This window comes from Dermochelys coriacea, chromosome 16 (assembly GCF_009764565.3).
Source record: "Dermochelys coriacea isolate rDerCor1 chromosome 16, rDerCor1.pri.v4, whole genome shotgun sequence".
In the NCBI taxonomy this organism is placed as follows: Eukaryota; Metazoa; Chordata; order Testudines; family Dermochelyidae; genus Dermochelys; species Dermochelys coriacea.
In genome coordinates this window covers 7,270,112-7,288,677 of record NC_050083.1, presented here as the reverse complement: position 1 = coordinate 7,288,677, position 18,566 = coordinate 7,270,112, and the positions used below count along the sequence as shown (strand labels likewise).

Here is an 18,566-nt window from a genome sequence, read left to right as displayed (position 1 = left end):
GATTTCCTCAGTGCCTCAGGCCCCTCTCCAGCAACTCTCCTCATTAACTTATGGCAACTGCAGGAGGAAATGGAAATAGGTCATTGTATGCTCATTTGCTACATTATGCCATTATAGATGCCATGCAGAGGACAACACATGATTAGGGTCCCATTGCAGTGTAAGGTACTGTGGAGGTGACCTCGTGAAGAATGCTGGAGGGCCTCCTCTAGTCCTTGGATTATGCTTTGTCTGTGCAAAAGTGACAGTCCATTTTCCTCATAAAAGAATTCTGTTTGCCTGAATTTCAAAGAGTCCCTCAGCGTTTATTTTAATGGATCATTTCATCGTTAAATGTGTGCATTGTAATCCCACAGCACGTTGCGAGAACTTCTTCTCTAATAAACAGTAGGCTATGAGCAAACAAAAATTACTTTCTCCTTTCCTAAATTCCAGATAGCTTGAGGGACATTGACTCCATTGGGAACCGAAAGATGTCTAAAAGGTTCCTTTCTAGTGTGTACCCTATAAAGGAAGCATCTTTACCTGGAACACAGTGAGGATGGCAGCAGGGAATGTATCAAAGTTTGTGGTCGGTGTTTCGTCTTGAAAATTAAACCTAAGCAGGAAATAAAAATTAAAAATTAAACAGTCCAGGAAAAAAAAATTCTATGCTCTCATAATTCTCTATCACCAGAGTCAGAAGACAACATTTGCTCCACAGAGACATAATCTGGTCAGTTTCAGGAAGGGATGTGGTATGTTAAGTAAGGCTATGTCTACACTGCGCAGCTTACAGCCTCACAGGTGTGCCGCTAAAGCCTCGCCACTGTAAGGCATACAGTGTAGCTGCTCTTTGTCGGCGGGAGAGCTCACAAAATAAAACCACCCTAAATGAGGGGCAGTAGCTTTGTCAGCGGGAGAGTGTCTCCCACAGAGAAAGTGCTGTCCACACCGATGCTTTTCGTCGGTAAAACTTTTGTCAGTCTGGGGTGTGTTTTTACAGTCTAAAGTGCAATGCAGACATAACCCAAGCAAGGTGTGTTTAGCAAAACTGTTAAGAAAATGGCATTTTCGTCTCAGTGGAAATTCCAACATTTTGAAATTAATTTCTATTCCTAAATGGGAATGGAAAAATCAAAATATTAAAAAAATTTGTGGAACAAATAATTCCAAAAGTTTTAAATCAGAAATATCCACCTGAAAGTAAACTAAATGAAATTATGAATGGACATTTCAACATAAAATGTCATTTTGTTTTGATTTTTTTTAAAGAACAAAATGACAAATTTATCTTTAAATGAAACAAATGCTCTTCATTTCTTTCAAAATGTCAATTTGAAACAAAAATGCTTGTTTTGACATTTCTCTTTGGAAAGCTGAACTTATTCATAAAAACTGGTATTGTCCCATAAAAAAGAAATCTCAGGTTCAATAAAACTATGTTCCAGTAGGAAAATTTTCCACATGAAAGAATTTAAACCAGATTTGCAAAATCCTCTGAGCCATCCAGTCCGTCAGCCTTTTGCCTTCCTCAGGGACTGCTTTGATATGAGGAACACACTACACTTACTGTCCTCCAAAGAGCTGCATTCCCAGCAGAGCAAACACCACAATGAACAGGAAGAGCAGGAAGAGCAAACTGATGATGGATTTCATGGAGTTCAGCAAGGAGACCACCAGATTCCTTAGGGAGTTCCAGTATCTAGGTTGTAAATCAAAGCAACCAACCATTAGTGTCACTGGGAGAGGAGGGGCCATTTCCAGGAGAGATTAAAATGATCTAGCTCTTTAAAAGGGACATGATGAGAAGTGTTCTATGGGACACAGTCCAAGTTGAACGGTCTACTTAAATTCATCTGGGCCAAACTCTCCAATGATGTAATGCCAGCAGAACAATGTGGCCCACTTGAGTCTATCAGATAGCAAAATAACACATAGAATCAGAGAAGTCAGAGATGGAAAACACCACTCTAGTCATCCTGAGCAAACACCTGCCTGTGGAGAATAGTCACCTACCATGAATTCTGCAGTGCTTTGTCCAATCTAACTTTAAATGTTCTAAACAATGCAGCATTCCTTAGCTCATCCTCTCTGCAGTATAGGTTTGATCCCTACAGTATATAATCCCATGCATTTTCCTTTCCATTACTACGCATACCAACTGTTGGGGATGCCAAGAATGAGGTATTGCCAAGGTCAGAAAGAATTGGAGGGGACCGTGAACTACTCATTTTGGTAAGACTTGAGCCAGGACGGAATGGGTCATTTCCATAGGAGTCTGATTGTTCCCACCATGTTCTTTGGGAAGTTATTTAAACATGAACTTTCAATTGTTTCATGCCTGATTTCCACATACAGACCTAAAAAATCTCACATTCAGGTATTTAATTTGAAACAGGCTTTTAGGTATAGAATGTGAGCGCTTAAAGGAGATTTGGCCATCCTATTTAGGCAGTCATGATTGAAAATTAACCTCACTGCAACAAAACCCTAAATTGTGAATAAGAACTCAAGGAAGGGGAACCTAGTCCAGCTCATGACCTGCACACGGCAGGTTCCACCTGGCCAGGCACTGCTGTTCTATCTGCTCTTATCCCCACCCAGGTCATCCTGGATTTATTCCATCTCTTGTCATTATGGGCACGTGTATACACACACATGAAGCTGGAAGAGGCAGGCTATCCTGAAAGAGTGTACAGAAATGGCACTCTCTCTTCATTTTATTATCCTGCTGAGAACAAGCAGGGAATGTTTATATTAGGAAAACTAATGAATCAGAAAACACAGATAGAGCTATGAAAGCTGAGGATCTCTTTAACAATCTCCAGTTAGACAGACAAGCCTGAGAAACAACACAATGGGAGATAGGGATTTAACCCTTTATATACGCTGTTATCTAGGTTTACATTGTAAACCTAGGTCTGTGGGACCTGGGCTTGTGGACATGGAGTTTCCAAGCCCATGCTTGAGCATCCACATTGCATTGCAAACCCAGGTTTACAATTGCTGGACCCCAGGTCTCACAGCTGTGCTAACATGTCCATACTGCACTATTCAGACCTTCTTATTCAGGTCTGTGGTTTGATTTGCGTCCACACTGCAAAATGACAGGTCTTGGACCCGAAGGCTCAGTGGGACTCAGGCTCTGACCTAAGCAGGGTTCTAAAACCTGGGGTTGAGTGCTTGCTGACCTGAGTCAGACTGATTTTAGACACAACAAATCCTGCATGTTGGCAGGAGGTAAGACTAGATGACCCTTGCGGCCGCTTCTAACCCTGTGGTTCTATGATTTGTGTGTGGACAGAAGAGGGGCTTGGTCTCAGACATGAGTCAGAGCTCAGGTTTAGTGTGCAGTGTAGACATTCCCTTAAAGGTTTTCTGATCACTTTGGGATAGCAAGCAGGAATTCTTCCAGCTCTCGCTCTCCTTTTTCTCTAGTTACTTCTACCACCTCTGCTCTCCAGACCAGGAAGCTACCACACAGAGCCCGGGTTCCTGATGGCAGTCCTGCTCCACAGTTTCCTCGTGGGTTTTGGGGGACAAGTCCTTAATCTGAAATCCTTACTGCAGAACAGCTGTTGTAGGGTATGGAAGAAGGGTGCCAGCTAAATTCATCTGTTCCCCTCTCCACAGCTCCATAAGACAGCTCACAGAGGAAGCTGGCTTTCATACAGGCTCCTAGTTATTCTATTGCTACCCACTCCTCCTTCACTTTTCTCTGTTTCACTTTTCCAGTTCTTTTCCCAGAACACCATTCCCTTCTCCACCATCTACCAGCAAGCAGAGCTGGGTGAATAACTGATTTTATGGTGTGCTGCCTGTTCTGATTTTTTTTAATAGTATTCGGCTGTTCCAAACCCAGAATTTTTCAAATCTTTCAGCAAATCAAAAAGTTAAAAAAAAAAAAGTTGTTTCAGATTGACCAAAACATTTCATTTAGATTTCAAACACTAACTTTAAAAAAAATTAACAACATTGAAGGAAATTTCTCAAAAGCCATTTTGAATTCATAGAGTCTAAGGCCAGAAGGGACCACTGTGATCACCCAATCTGACCTCCTGCATAACACAGGCTAGGGAACGTCCCCAAATTAATTCCTAGAGCAGATCTTTTAGAAAAACATCCATCCTGATTTTAAAATGGTCAGTGATGGAGAATGCATCATAATTTTTGGTAAATTGTTCGCATGATTAATTACTCTCACTGGTAAAAATGTACGCCTTATTTCAGTCTGAATTTATCTAGCTTCTACTTCCAGGCATTGTATCATGTTATAACTTCCTTTGCTCGATTTAAGGTTATTAAATATATGGGGCTACTACAGGAGTGGGTGCATGAGGTTCTGTGGCCTGCAGTGTGCAGGAGGTCAGACTAGATGATCATGATGGTCCCTTCTGGTCTTTGAGTCTATTTGTTCCCCATGTAGGTACTTATAGACTGTAATCAAATCACTCCTTAATCTTCTCTTTGTTAAGCTAAGTAGATGGAGCTCTTTGAGTCTATCAGTGTAAGGCCTGTTTTCTAAATCTTTAATCTTTCTCATGGATCTTCTTTGAACCCCATCCAATTTATCAACATCCTTCTTGGATTGTGGACACCAGAACTGGACAGACTATTCCAGCAGTAGTCACACCAGTGCCAAATACAGAGCTAAAATAACCTCTCTTCTCCTACTCAAGATTCCCCCATTTATGCATCCCAGGATCGCATTAACTCTTTCGGCCACACCATCACACTGGGAGCTCATGTTCAGCTGATTACCCAAAAGGAACCGCAAATCTTTTCAAGAGTCATTGCTTCCCAAGATAAAGTCACCATCTTGTAAGTATGGCCTACATTCTTTGTTCCCAGATGTATATATTTACATTTAGCCATATTAAAACGCATATTGTATATTACGTCAACACTACTAACTTTATTAACAAAACTTGCAATCTTAGCAAAAAGAGATATTAAGTCATTTTGGCAGCATCTATTTTCCATAAACCCCATGTTGATTTGTATTAATTACTTTACCCTCCTTTAGTTCTTTATTAATCAAGTCCCTTATCAATCGCTTCGTTATATTGCCCAGGATCGATGTCACACTGACAGGCCTATAATTTCCCAAGATATCGCATTTACCCTTTTTAAAAACCAGCACAACATTAATTCTCTCCTAGAAAGCGTCTGCAACTTCCCCAGTGCTCCAAGGGGAAATGTCAAATATCAAAATGTTTTGTTAAAAAATATCACAACAGAACGTTTTGACTTTTTGGAATTTGTTTGTTTTGTGTTTTTTTTCCCCTCACAGAAACAATTCAATGAAACAGATACAAATTCACAATGTTGTCTGCAGTGTTGTTGTAGCCATTTAGTTGGGGATTGGTCCTGCTTTGAGCAGGGGGTTGGACTAGATGATCTCCTGAGGTCCCTTCCAACCCTGATATTCCATGATTCTATGTCAGTCCCAGGATATTAGACAGACAAGGTGGGTGAGGTAATATTTTTTAAGGGACCAACTTTGATTGATGAGAGAGAGACACACACTTTTGAGCTACACAGAGCTGAGGACCTGAAGTCTCTCTCACCAACAGAAGTTGGTCCAATAAAAGAGATCACCTCACCCACTTTGTTTCACACATTCACAACATTTTGATGTCACTGAATCTGCACTTTTCACTGAAAAAATTTTTGGAGGGAAAATTTCACCCAGCTGTACTTGCAAGCCCTGCACAAGCGTGTGCATGTGACAGATGGGGTATAATGGTTGCTTGCTGCCCTGCTGCACCCACTCCATTGATAGCCCCTAAAAGGGGCCTCTCTATGACAGACTGGCATGGGTTTGAGGGGGGTTCAGGATCTGAGATGGAAGACTCCCTGAGATGAATCAAGCAGATGTACCCCAGTTAGGCTTAGACCCTAAAAAGAGGCTAAATTTCTCTGATGGAGAGACAAGGGGTTTCGTGACCATAGTCCAGGACAGAAAGTTCTCCAAGGAAATTTTCCCTGCCTCATGCAGCTGCCTGCCTCAGGCTGGTATTTCTCAGTTAACATGGCTGGGCAGCAAACACACAGGTCCAATGGCTGGGTTATCCAGAGTAGCTGGGCATGCCCGGGTCATTTCAGCACCCATCTATGATTGTTGACAGACCCCAGGGCTGTAACAAGGAGTTAAATTTCTACAGTTGCCAGTTCCCATTACATCTTGATAAGGAGGAAATTGTGTTGAGCTATTTTCTCCTTGTCTTCCTATCTCCTGACTTTCAGTGCCTCTTAGGCTGCATTTTCACTCTCGGCAGTAATGTGCCATCCTGCTGTGACCTTTTCAGCCAGCTGCAATTTAACTTTCTAACCATTGGGTCGCTCTGCTTTTTATAATCTTCCTGGCTTGTGCTGAAGGAAGAAAAAGCCTCCAAATCAAAAGGCATAATACCCCCAATTATTCAGAGCAGGGTGGCGTGCCCCTGCCTTCCGCTGAACAGATTAGAGGCAAAAATCCAAGGGCAGGATGCTTCAGAGAAATATTGCAGTGAAAGCCAGGCAAAAAGGAAAGAATTAGCACAGGGTGAGGCTGTAATGAGAACTGGACAGCAGCAACGTAGCATTTGGAGCTCTTGCTTTGCTAACTTTCTCAACTAATTCATGGTCAGATGTGCAGTGCTGGTTTGATAGAGCACTTTTCTGGAGCTTGCTGCCCCTTCAGGGCATTTCTTTTCTGCTGAGAACCTACAATTTTTCCAGCTCCCCACCCTTCCCAGATAGAGTTGACATTTCGATTTTCTCAGACACTTACAGGGGAAAGCTGGATCTGCAGGACGATCAACACGTAAAAAGCCAGATAACCCTAAGGGTGTGTCTACACAGCAAAGAAAGGTGTGTTCCTAACTCGGGTTACCTAATGGGTTAAAATAGCAGCAAAGAGATGGCAACTCAGTGTGACGTGTCATTCCATATTCTTTATGAAAATATGCTTATGATATAAATATGACATAACTGAGATATACTTTATGCAAGATGGCTCATGTGAGGTATCATTGGAAAGGTTATGATTTACTGAATGCCATTATCCTATTTGTATGCATGTATCATTTCTGTATCTGAAATTAGAAATATTGTCTATGTATCTGTATTTCAACTATGCTACTTTGGGTGACACCCATTGCCAACATTTCAGGTACAACAATGGAAAAGCCAGACAGGGCGGATGGCCTATCAACAAGGACAATGGACTATAAAAGAGCTTAGTCTTCCTGTGAACCTGTGGGTCAGCCTGTGAAGAAAGGCTACAAGGGCCCTACAGAGTCAGATAGTCTTGTCACCTGATACTACACCATTACCTAGGACTTCTTGTAACTTTCCACTGTAAGGGAAGGGGGGGTCAAATTAGGAAACATAGGACTCCTGCCTTAAGCAAATCCTATTTAAGGGTGGGGAGTGAGGTAATCCTGGTAGTCCGTTCTCCCCTGCTACCCCACCCAAAATGAGAGCTGGAAACAACTAAGACTGAACAGGGGGAAAGAACTGGGCCCAGGCTGGAAGGGCGTCTGGCCTAAAGAAGATTATCAGAACCACTTTTAGGGTGAGAACTCATGTGTAACCAGTTTCTTTACTGCATTAATCTTAGTTTGCGTGCTCTGTTTTATTTTCTTAGTAATCTGCCTTGTTCTGTCTGCTACCTCCTTAACCACTTAAAATACACCTGTTATAGTTAATAAATTTATTTCTGGGTTATAACATAACCCAGTTTATGCAATTTCTAACTGGGGGCATAGAATTTCTAAATTTCTGTGCACAGCCCTCTTCCACATTGAGGGAAGAGGCGAATTTCAGAATAGATCTTTGGGTCTGTACTCCAAGGGAGGTGGACATCTAAGTGCTGGAGCAAGTCCCTTAAGCTGAGTCTTCCCAGAACTGATTTGCAGCAGGCTGTGGCCCTGCCTGTGTGTGTGTTTGAGGAGGTTTTAAGAGTCTGGCATGGCAAGACACGTTAAAGGGGGCCCACGCTGGCAGAACATGTAGACGCAGTGGTATTGCAGTACATCAGGTGACTTCCCAAGGGGTCTAACCTGTCACACTCAGCTTTTAAACTTGGGTTAGCAGCTCGACCTCAACTCTGCAGGGGTATGTCGACACTGTAGCTGGGAGGGAGCCTTGTCAAGTAGACAGACTTGTGGTAGAGAGCGGTTCATGCTTGTGTGCTAAGAATAGCTGTGTGAATGTTGCAGCTCCAGGGAAGCCTCAGGCGAGCCACCTGAGCTTGCCCCAGGTGTAGACTAGGCTTGAGCTCGGGTGGCTTGTCTGAGCCTCTGCCATTGCCACCAAGTCCACACAGCTACTTTTAGCATGCTGGCACAAGCCCTGCCATCACAAGTGTGTCTACCTGAGCTGGAAGGTTTACTCCCAGCTGCAGTGTAGATATGCCCTTGGGGGCCTGGTGTTGAACTAGAGTTGCTAATCCAAGATAAAAGCTGAGTTGCTGTGTCTTTGCGACTATTTTAACCAAAGTTTGCTACCATGCATTAGATAACCTGAGTTAAGAACATAACTTTTATTGCAGTGTAGACCTATCTTAAGGGACTAAAGGATATCCAAACCGTGCAGCTGATGATGAGAGAAGTACGTAAGTACAACAAATGGCTAATTTATACTCTAGTTGGCCAATTTAAGCATCCAAGGTCTGGACACCCTGTTAAGGTTCGAAAATTGGGCTCCCCAGCTAAAACCTTTGTCGTGTTGCTCCTTGCACAGAGATGCTGCACCAGCATTCCTCCTTGTGGCTAGTAGACGTATTGCGGCAACTCTGCCTCAGTTTGCCCAACGTCTTTTCTGTCCCATTCTGGCTGTAAAAGCGACTGGCTCTCCAGCCAAGCCACTTAACAGAGTCCAATCCCTTCTGTAGCCCCAGAGTCCTTCCCTTAAAATCCAACACAAAATAACAAAAGAACCGAATAATCAGTCCAGCTAGGCTCAGCTGTTAGCTTCCTTCTTTGCAGGCTAGCTACAAACTGCCCCAACACTGACCCAAGTTCCTGGGTTTTAACCTCACCACCCTGGGGCTGGAACACACTCCCTCTCCCCAGGGATTTAGGCAGGCTGCAGTCCCTGATCGGCTTCTGTCTCCAGCTAGGCTCCTAGCACAGATCAGACAGTTTGTCTGCTCTGCATCCCCAGTCCTGCAAAGATGTGGTAGGTGAGGCTAACTGACCAGAACTGAGTGGCCCCAATGCTCACCTGGCTGCTACACTCCTCTTGTTAATACAAAGAGATAATTGAAGAGAGGGAGGAAGGGAGGGGCAAACTTGTCTGGGGGTGGGGGGAAGCCAAAACCGGCATGAACGCCCATAACATTTTCAGTTAGCTCAACATTACAACTTTAACATCCTGCAGCAATGGCATTAAATGGATTATAAATTGCACAATAGCTGTTTGTTAATTCCAGCGCATATTAATCTCGTGACAGAAGAACAAGAGAAAAGCTTCGTCCACCAAACTCTACTGGATCACAAAAGTGCCAGATTCACAGCTCCTCAAATACACTCCTAGATTAGCTATAGTACAGATAATGACAGCACAAGCTTCCTCATGCTTGTTATGCAGGCAAATCTCAGTCTTGTCCTCTGCAGGAGAGAGAGTAGTTTAGTCTTCACGGCTCATTCAGCTGTAGCGACAATGACCCGGTTGGCTGACATGGGTGCTGGTCGCACTCACATCCGATAATCGCAGTTCATGCTTGGCAGTGTAAGGGTGATGGACAGAAGCACTAGTTACTGCTAGGGCCCAAATTCTACAAGGCTTTATAACAGGAGTGTACAAGGCAAGCAGGCAACGTTGAGCTAAATAGCCGATGGGAGTGAAAAAGGAACCTGGACTTACTTGGTTACTTTGAAAATCCTCAGCAGTCGAAGAGCCCTCAATACACTGATGCCAAATGAGGTACCAGGCTTCACTGCTGCCCAAATCACTTCAAAAATGCTCCCCACTATCACCTGCAAGAACAACCCATTTTAAAAGGGAAAATGATTGCACGACCGGCTGTGGCTTTGGGTCCTCCCACAGGGGCTATGGAGACAGAATCCAATCACAGTGCAGGAGCTAATAGGGGCTGCCAGTATAATATGCATAATCAAGGAAACAGCAAGAAAGCCCAGACTCTCAGACATAATTGCTCAATTTTTGTAAATGTGCGATCCAGCCCGAGAAAGGGGCAGCTTCCCCCTCTGCATCAGTTCTGTGTGTTGGCTGGTGTATTGTGAGGTCACATCCAAGGCTCCGCCCACTCCCCACCTGTGCCCACCTGCACAAGACTGGGGATAGCAGTCAGGCAGAAGCTGTCCCCATCCCTAAACCATGCATAGGGATGTGAAGTGTCTCCTTGCGCTCTCTTACTCCCATGAGTAGGGGCACAGCTAGGCTCACGAGTGAGCACCATATAGGCGCTAAGTATCGTTATTATGTAAAATCTACTGGAATCATCTCTCTGATTAGAACCTTTCAAATGCTGATTAATTAAGATATTTGCAGGTAAATAAAAACCCTTAAAATCTACTAGAGTTCACATCCAACCATTCAGCAGCCCCCGGCCTTGAGATATTTAAAGAATTGTCTCTGGACATATTTTGTTAAAATGTTGGCAGCTATGCAATAGTACAAACCCTAAGATTCAAAGGGACTTTCTATGAAATGTAGTGCAAATAGGGAGAGTTATAGTAATATAAAATGCACTATAGTAAAGAGGAATGTTATAAAAGCTAGGTTACTGCTTAGGTAATAAGGTAAAACAAGCATTTCTTAGCCATTATACCTAGCTTCAGGCAAGGCCAAAGGTTGAGAAACTTTAGCCATGGAGAAGCACAATAATTGCCTTGAAATGCACAAGGGACTTATTTCTACCATGGAATGCAATTTTCACAGAAAATCAAGGTGAATAGACAGACCTGTGCCAGTTACCACATCAGAGTGATGATATGAGACTGTCGGCACCCTGAAAACACCATTTGTGTACAACATTCCAGCACCTTTTGTGCAGAATTCAACTTTCCTCTCCTCCACTGTGTATCCTTTCTAGGAATCCATCATGCATCAGTAAAACCTTCCCCCAGACCCTCTGAGTTTTAAATTGATAATTAATTTTCTTGCCCTATTAAAATGACCTCTTGGGAGTAGCTTCACACAAGACTCCAATGGTCTACTCCTCCCGGGGCCAATGTCTCTCAACAATGTTTTGTTGTTTTTCTCTTTGCTTTTGAACTGTTTCATCTCGATAGTTTGTCAAACTAAACTGATGACAGAACAGTGTACCGTTCCAAAGGGGGTGAAGAAACTGAATTAATTGGGGAGTGGGAAGGTGGGTGCGGGAGAAGAAACATAGACAATGGTGGATTCCCAATGGACTCTCTAAAGAAGTAAGAATTAGAAAAGTGATCAAAACCCTCTCCCTCATGGGAATTCCAGTCCATGAAACTTATTACCAGTGCTTCATTCAGCATGGCATGAAGAAAAGCTGATGAGCCCAGTGGATTTGTTCTGTGTTTAATATAAAATTCTTAAATCATTCTTCCCACGAGATCAGGTATAAGCTTTTGTTCCTTGTGGGTGGAGCATTCTGGTTAGCAATGCCTTTTATGAAATAAATGAAGGGAAACTGGCAGACAGTGAGGTGAAGCTTGCCATATTGTGGCCCATGCAGTACCTGTGTAAGGGATAGAGAAGATCAATCCAGCATCTTTCACTAGAATTTGACCAAAAATGAGGCAGTGATAAATTGAGGTAAATTAAAAGCCAAATTAAAGTATTACAAAACAGCTCACAGAGACTAGAATTTTCAAAGGCATCTCAGGTTGTTAGACACCTAACTCCCATTGACTTTCAATTGGAGTTGGGTGCCAACTCCTGGGCCAGATTTAGAGGTAGACAACCCAGTGACCACCTGGGGTGAGGGCTTGGGGGGGCGCCAGGCTCAGAGCTCTGTTTTTGTTGTTAGCGATAAAAGGGAAAATAGAATGTTTGAAGTAAAATGTTTCAGGTGCTCCGTATGTGGATTTGTTTTTCAGTAACCTCCTAGAATGCTCTGGCCCTTTGTAGAATCTCATGGAACCTTCCAGACTTGCTTATATATGGCATGAATAAATACAGATTTACAGATCTTAGTATGCAAGTTTTATCATCTTATATGACGGGGATAAATCATGCATGCAAATCGTGCATCAAAGTCATGAAATGGGCTACAAATGCAATAAAATAATAAGGTATTCAAAAGTTTAACAAATGGAGCGGCGGGGGGGGGGGGGTGCTGAACAAGCTCCTCGCCCGGAACACCAACCAAATTTTCAGTCCAGCCTTAGCAGAACCTTTGTTTTTGCAGGCATAAAATTGCGCCCACAACAGCTTGTTGCTTTTAGTTTAGCATTCACTGAAGTTCCTGATTACATCCCAAAATCAGGAGTGTAGCCATCAAAGTGAGTTAAACTGGGGGTGCAAGTAGTTGCAGATGCAATGCCACATACACAATTATTTGCATGACAGTTTGCTCCCACAGAACTGGGGGATGGTGTCTGCACAGCTAGCACTTAAATGCTATATCTTCTTATCAAAATCACCAAGTCTGGACATATGTAACAGGGTGGTCTACCCCTTTAAGCAGCAGGGACTCTGGGGTCAGTCAGTCCCAGCTGGGAAGAAGTCAGGCGATCCAATGAAGAGCTGAGAAAGCTCAGTTGGGGTTGAGGGGGGCTGCAGGAGGAAGGTTGACTCCTATGATTGGCCCTGAGAGAGAGGGGGGCCGGTGTTGGTCTGGGGAATAGCCTTGTTTTGTGTGACTTTGCGAGGCTTTTAAAATCTCAATTAATAAACCGTGTCCTGAAAGAGTGGCATGGTGTTAGTCCTTCTTGGGCTGGGAGCCCAGCCGGCAGCCCGACACACCCCACACCTTTCCTGGCTTTGTTCTGCTCTAGACAGCCCCTCTCTAGAGAGAAGGGGTTAGTCCAGGCTCTAGGCCTGATCGGTCCTTGGCCTCTCTGCTGAGATGGCCAACAAAGGGGCCAATTAGAGTCAGCTGTGAGAGTGGAATTTGTGATGTGGGTGTATTTACTCCTGGGTGTGGTGTTCTGTCCCATCTAGTGGCACCGAGACCACTTAAAGAGAGAGAGAAAATCAGTCTGCTCTACAGCCTTAGCTAAGAAGCAGTTGGCTTTTAGCTCATGCAGTAGAGGCTCATGCACTAAGCTCCAGAGGTTCCCCAGTCTATCCTGACTGCCGACATCTGGGGTCTGTCGGCGTTAGATGGGCACCTGCTAAAAGTGAAATGGAGTGAGTCTCCATATTCATTTCCCAGTCAAGAATGGTGCAGAAACAGCGAGTTCAGTCCCAGAAGGGGAAGGGAATCACTCACAGCATCTTGTCAGTTAAGCATCCAAGCTGTCAGACAAAGTCCACCTCAGACTGGCTGGAGGACACACGAGATGTCCCAGCTGTACTTTTCTCTCTCTAATCTTTATGGTGGCAGCTGCATCTTGAGCTCCAGAGACAGGAAATATTGCAGCCCAGATACTCTCCTAGGATCCAGGTACACAATTGTCATATAAGACAACAGAAGGTGTGTAAGCCTATGTTTAGGCAGAATGTAGCCAAACATTGTGTTAGACATCCATATCCACACACACCTACAGAAGTGTCTTTCCAGAGGGCCTGAGCACAAATGTTTACATCAATGGCATATGCTCAGCAACTCCCCCAGAACATGCCACATTTATTATATACGCCTCATTATGGACACAAATTTGAAATTCGCTGCCCATGTATTGTGAGGGGAAGTCACCCACAGGATGGTAGGAAATCCGAGCAAAGGGAAACATGATTTAAAACACAAACACACCCCCAACTTCAAAATGGCATCTCTTGGTATTAGAGCACTTAGTGAGGCTGCTGATGAGAACTGGATCCATGTGGGCTTTTAGCAGAAAACAATTCCTACAGACATCCAGTTCTTGTTAGCTACTGGGTTTCTGAGGAGACAATTCCTGGAGGAAGTGTATTCAGACTGGCATGTTTCCTCATTGTATCTCACTGTTCACTTGATTTATACAGGGAAGTGAGAGAGGAGTAACTAATCCCTGTAAAATGTGCCCAGGGAACATCATTGTCTTTGCTCTCACTGATAAACATATAACACCACTCATCAAAGGAGGGACTTATGCACCACATTAGTTTGTGTAGCTCATGTCAACTTACCCCAAAGTCGAAGCAGTTGAATGAGGAGTGGAAGTAATTTCTTGGCCCCAGTCCATACATCTTCAAGGACATCTCAGTAAGGAACAGACCCAGGAAAACAAACTCTGCAAAATCTAGAAGCCAGCAAAGAGGCTGAATCAGTTAATGAGGTCATGCTAGGCTGAGATAATGCCGTTCAACAGCTTCACAGCATGGACTGCCTCCTGCTGGTCGAAAACTCCTCTGCAATGGGAAGGTAACTGCTTTAGTACCCTTTCACACAATTATTTTGACATACACGTATGGGAGGCACATCATGCAAGAAGAACAAAGGAAGCAGTTTCAGCTCTGCTGTGGGAAGTTAGGTATGTGAGCTTTGAGAAATCCTGTCCACCTCTATGAAAAGCACTTTGAGAAAGAAGTTTGTGGGGCTGTTTATAAAGGCCTCCCTTAACTCCACCCATAATATTTTGCATATGTACAATTACACAGACCTGTCAATCACTCTTTCAAATGAGTAGTAGATTCACAGATTCCAAAGCCAGAGGGACCATTGTGATTCTCTAGTTTGACCTCCTGTATAACACAGGCCATAAAATGTTATAGGTGCTGGAACTAGGGGTGCTGCCAAACTCCTTGGCTTGAAGTGGTTTTCATTATATACGAGGTTTACAGTTTGGTTCAATGGCTCTCAGCACCCTCACTATACAAATTGTTTCAGCACCCCTGTAAAACTTCCCCCAAAATAATTCCTCGAGCAGATCTTTCAGAAAGACATCAAATCTTGATTTTAAAATGGTCCTTGATAAATTCTTCCAATGGTTGCATCTAACAGTATCAAGTGCAGTTAGCCAGTTTGCTCAACTGTGCGAAGAGATGTGATCCTAAATATTGCTAGCACAAACAAGGAGTCCCTTTAGATCACTGGTTAAATGAGATGTGCTATAGCTGAAAAATCATCTTTTTTCCAGGTGTGATTATGGTATTAAAAATGATGAGTAAAATTTTTACAAGCATCTACGTCCTATTTTCAAAAGTGCCTATATCATTTAGGCACCTAAGTTCCGTTTACTTTCAATGGAACTTGGATTTCTAAGTGATTAGGTCACAAACTCACTTAAGTCATTCACTTAGATATCCAAGTCCCATTGAAAGTAAATAGAATTTAGGTGCCTAAATGATACAGGCACTTTTGAAAATGGGATTTAGGTGCTTTTGCAAATTTTACCATATATAAAAATACACCACCTATAGAATCATAGACTATTAGGGTTGGAAGAGACCTCAGGAGGTCAACTAGTCCAACCCCCTGCTCAAAGCAGGACCAACCCCAACTAAATCATCTGAGCCAGGGTTTTGTCAAGCCCGACCTTAAAAACCTCTAAGGATGGAGATTCCATCACCTCCCTAGGTAACCCATTCCCATGCTTCACCGTGCTCCTAGTGAAATAGTGTTTCTAATATCCAATCTAAACCGCCCCCACTGCAACTTGAGACCATTGCTCCTTGTTCTGTCATCTGCCACCACTGAAAACAGCCGAGCTCCATCCTCTTTGGACCCCCTCTTCAGGTAGCTAACGGCTGCTATCAAATCCCCCCTCACCCTTCTCTTCTGCAGATTAAATAAGATCAGTTCCCTCAGTCTCTTCTCTTAAGTCATGTGCCCCAACCCCCTAATCATTTTCGTTGCCCTGCACTGGACTCTCTCCAATTTGTCCACATCCCTTCTGTCATGGGGGGACCAAAACTGGACGCAATACTCCAGGTGTGGCCTCACCAGTGCCAAATAGAGGGGAATAATCATGTCCCTCGATCTGCTGGCAACGCTCCTACTAATCCAGCCCAATATGCCGTTGACTTTCTTGGCAACAAGTGTACACTGCTGACTCATTTCCTAATTCAACAGACCTGCATTGTGTGTGTGTATTCAGTGTCCAAGGAGCTGGCTTTATGACTGACTCCAAGTAGTTTCCTTTTGTTATCCCTGCAGAACCTACACAGCTCAAAGACAGCAAGTTGGGTTCCATTCTGCCTCGTGCATCACCCACAAAACAGCCAGGTAATTTTTTAATTGGAAAGTTTTTATCGCCTATCATGACATAAGGGGCAGAAAGAATCCAGCTGGATTTTTCAAGTCCCAGACTGAATTTGCAGGAGTCGCAGTTATGGAAAAAACTACTGTTTGCTTTGTAAACTGAACAGCTTGCATCTAGAAGTCACTGAAAAAGAGTAACCCGGGAACTTTTTTTAAAAGCAACATCAAAAACAAAACCCTACCAAAACAGAACTCTCCACGACACACACAGTTCTCCTCCTGGGGAAAGGATGAGAGAAGAACAAACCACATGACAGATATTAATCTCAATGCTTAATGCACAGTTGGAAGGTGTTTGGATGCAACAGCAGTAAGTGCATTATAAAAACTGATACAGAATATGGAACTCACATGCCATATTTACAGAGTCGCTCTTTTGTCTACAGCTGCCCTTTAAGTTTTGTGATTCCAACTCTCCTTAGCCCTCGAACAGAATTCCAGTTCCCATCTCAGCAGAACTTGGACCCACCAAAGGATGTGGCCTTCAGGACATAAGTGGAATGAGTTTAGTGGAACCCTTCTATTTCTTCATGGATATTTGTTCCACCACATGCTATGAAACAGGAAGAAGTCTCTACCTATGAGGGGGCAAGATATGAAGCAGCAAGGGGAGCTGCAGGTCAGGCCAGGTCAGGGAATTTGCATCCACATGCCTGTTCTACCTAACTCTAGACCAGGGATCGGCAACCTTTGGCATACGGCCCATCAGGGAAATCCGCTGGTGGGCCGGGATGATTTGTTTACCTGCTGTGTCCACAGGTTCGGCAATTGCAGCTCTCACTGGCCACAGTTCACCGTTCCAGGCCAACAGGGGCTGTGGGATGTGGTTGCCAGCACATTCCTCAGCCCACATTCCTTCCCACAGCCCCCATTGGCCTGGAATGGCGAACTGCAGCAGGTGGGAGCTGCAATCGGCCGAACCTGCGGATGCTGCAGGTAAACAAACCATCCCAGCCCACCAGCGAATTTCCCTGATGGGCCATGTGCCAAAGGTTGCTGATCCCAGCTCTAGACAAAGCTCTTGGTTTCTGGCTTTCAAGAGCACCAAATTTACCCCAAAAAGTTTTTAAAATAGCTATGAGGGGATCTAGGAAGTCACACTGGAGAAAAGTCCTGGCTCAGCGTGAGAATACTTCTATATAGGTCTTATAATATCTAGCTCTTATATAGCGGTTTTCTCAGTGGTTCTCAAAGCACTTTACAAAGGAGGTCAGTATCATTATCCCCATTTTAGAGGTACAGAGAGGGGGCAGTGACTTGCCCAAGGTCACCCAACAAGCCAATGGCAGAGCAAGGAATAGAACCAAGGTCTCCCGAGTGTCGGTCCAGTGCCCTACCCATTAGTCAACACTGCCACGGGCTCATAACTATCTTGCACCCTAAATATTAATAACAGAAAAACAGAAAACAGATTGGCTGGCTAGATGGATAGACAGACAGATTGATCTAAGTTTTTTTAAGGTACATGGCAAGAAATGGAGTTAAACAGATGTAAAAGTCAGAGAAACAGCTAAGAAGTTTGAGTGCCTGCTCCAGATCTCCTCTTTGCACCCCTGAGAGAAGAAACCAAATGTCCTTTCAGAGCTAGGGATCCTTGCATCCAGAACTAGACTGAATGGCACCTGGTTCCAGAGATCAAAGCTGGCAGTGGCAGCAGTGTCTCAATGGTGACCAGCTGCCATGGGCCCTGGCACCAAGAGGCCATATGCAGGCAGTAAAGGAAGGGTGGAAGCAAAGATGCAGAGAAAAACGAAAGCACTTAACTCTTTGAGTACAAGAGAGCAACTCATAATGAATCAGTTTCTCTGGCTGACGGATCCAAAACAGGATTTCTTCTGACATGGTCCTGCCCATATAATTGAAAATGCAATTTCATTGTTTGGACCTCCTGGTATTCAGGCCCTAAATTTAATTTAATCTCCTTTAAACAGAAGCATTCTGTAATTCAATTTAAGGGGAAAATAGTTTGATACAAATAGTCTAATTTAATTTAAAATTTATGCTGCTGGCAAAGGCCACACTGGTATCATTTTGCCCCATATGTCTGAATTAGGTAGTTAGTGGCTCTTTTTTGTCAATCACCAACAAATTAATTCCATTTCCGCACTGTCTGGAAGTCTGATGTCATTAGGTGCAGAAGTTGGGGATGCTACTATCAGGTTTATTTGCTCTTCCCTGTGTGGAAACCTCTAACCAGGAAAAGAGCCCCAGGTCCAAACCTCCCTCTCTTCTTAAAGAGAGCGGGCTTGAAATAATCAGCAGACATAAATAAACATGCATGTTTCAGAAACCCTTTTTCTTT

At 43.7% G+C, this 18,566-nt stretch overlaps 1 protein-coding gene across 15 annotated transcripts in view; it reads right to left on the bottom strand.

Annotated features, from left to right (window-relative positions):
- Nucleotides 1-18,566, bottom strand: part of CACNA1B (calcium voltage-gated channel subunit alpha1 B) — a 505,831-nt gene that overhangs the window by 165,113 nt on the left and 322,152 nt on the right. For all 15 annotated transcript variants that reach the window (XM_043498957.1, XM_038374486.2, XM_043498961.1 and 12 more), the window contains 4 exons: nt 14,191-14,303; nt 9,838-9,950; nt 1,553-1,684; nt 526-598 (listed from right to left, as the gene is read on the bottom strand). In XM_043498957.1, the coding sequence (XP_043354892.1) occupies nt 526-598; nt 1,553-1,684; nt 9,838-9,950; nt 14,191-14,303 (431 nt within the window). The remainder of the gene's footprint in view (nt 1-525; nt 599-1,552; nt 1,685-9,837; nt 9,951-14,190; nt 14,304-18,566) is intronic.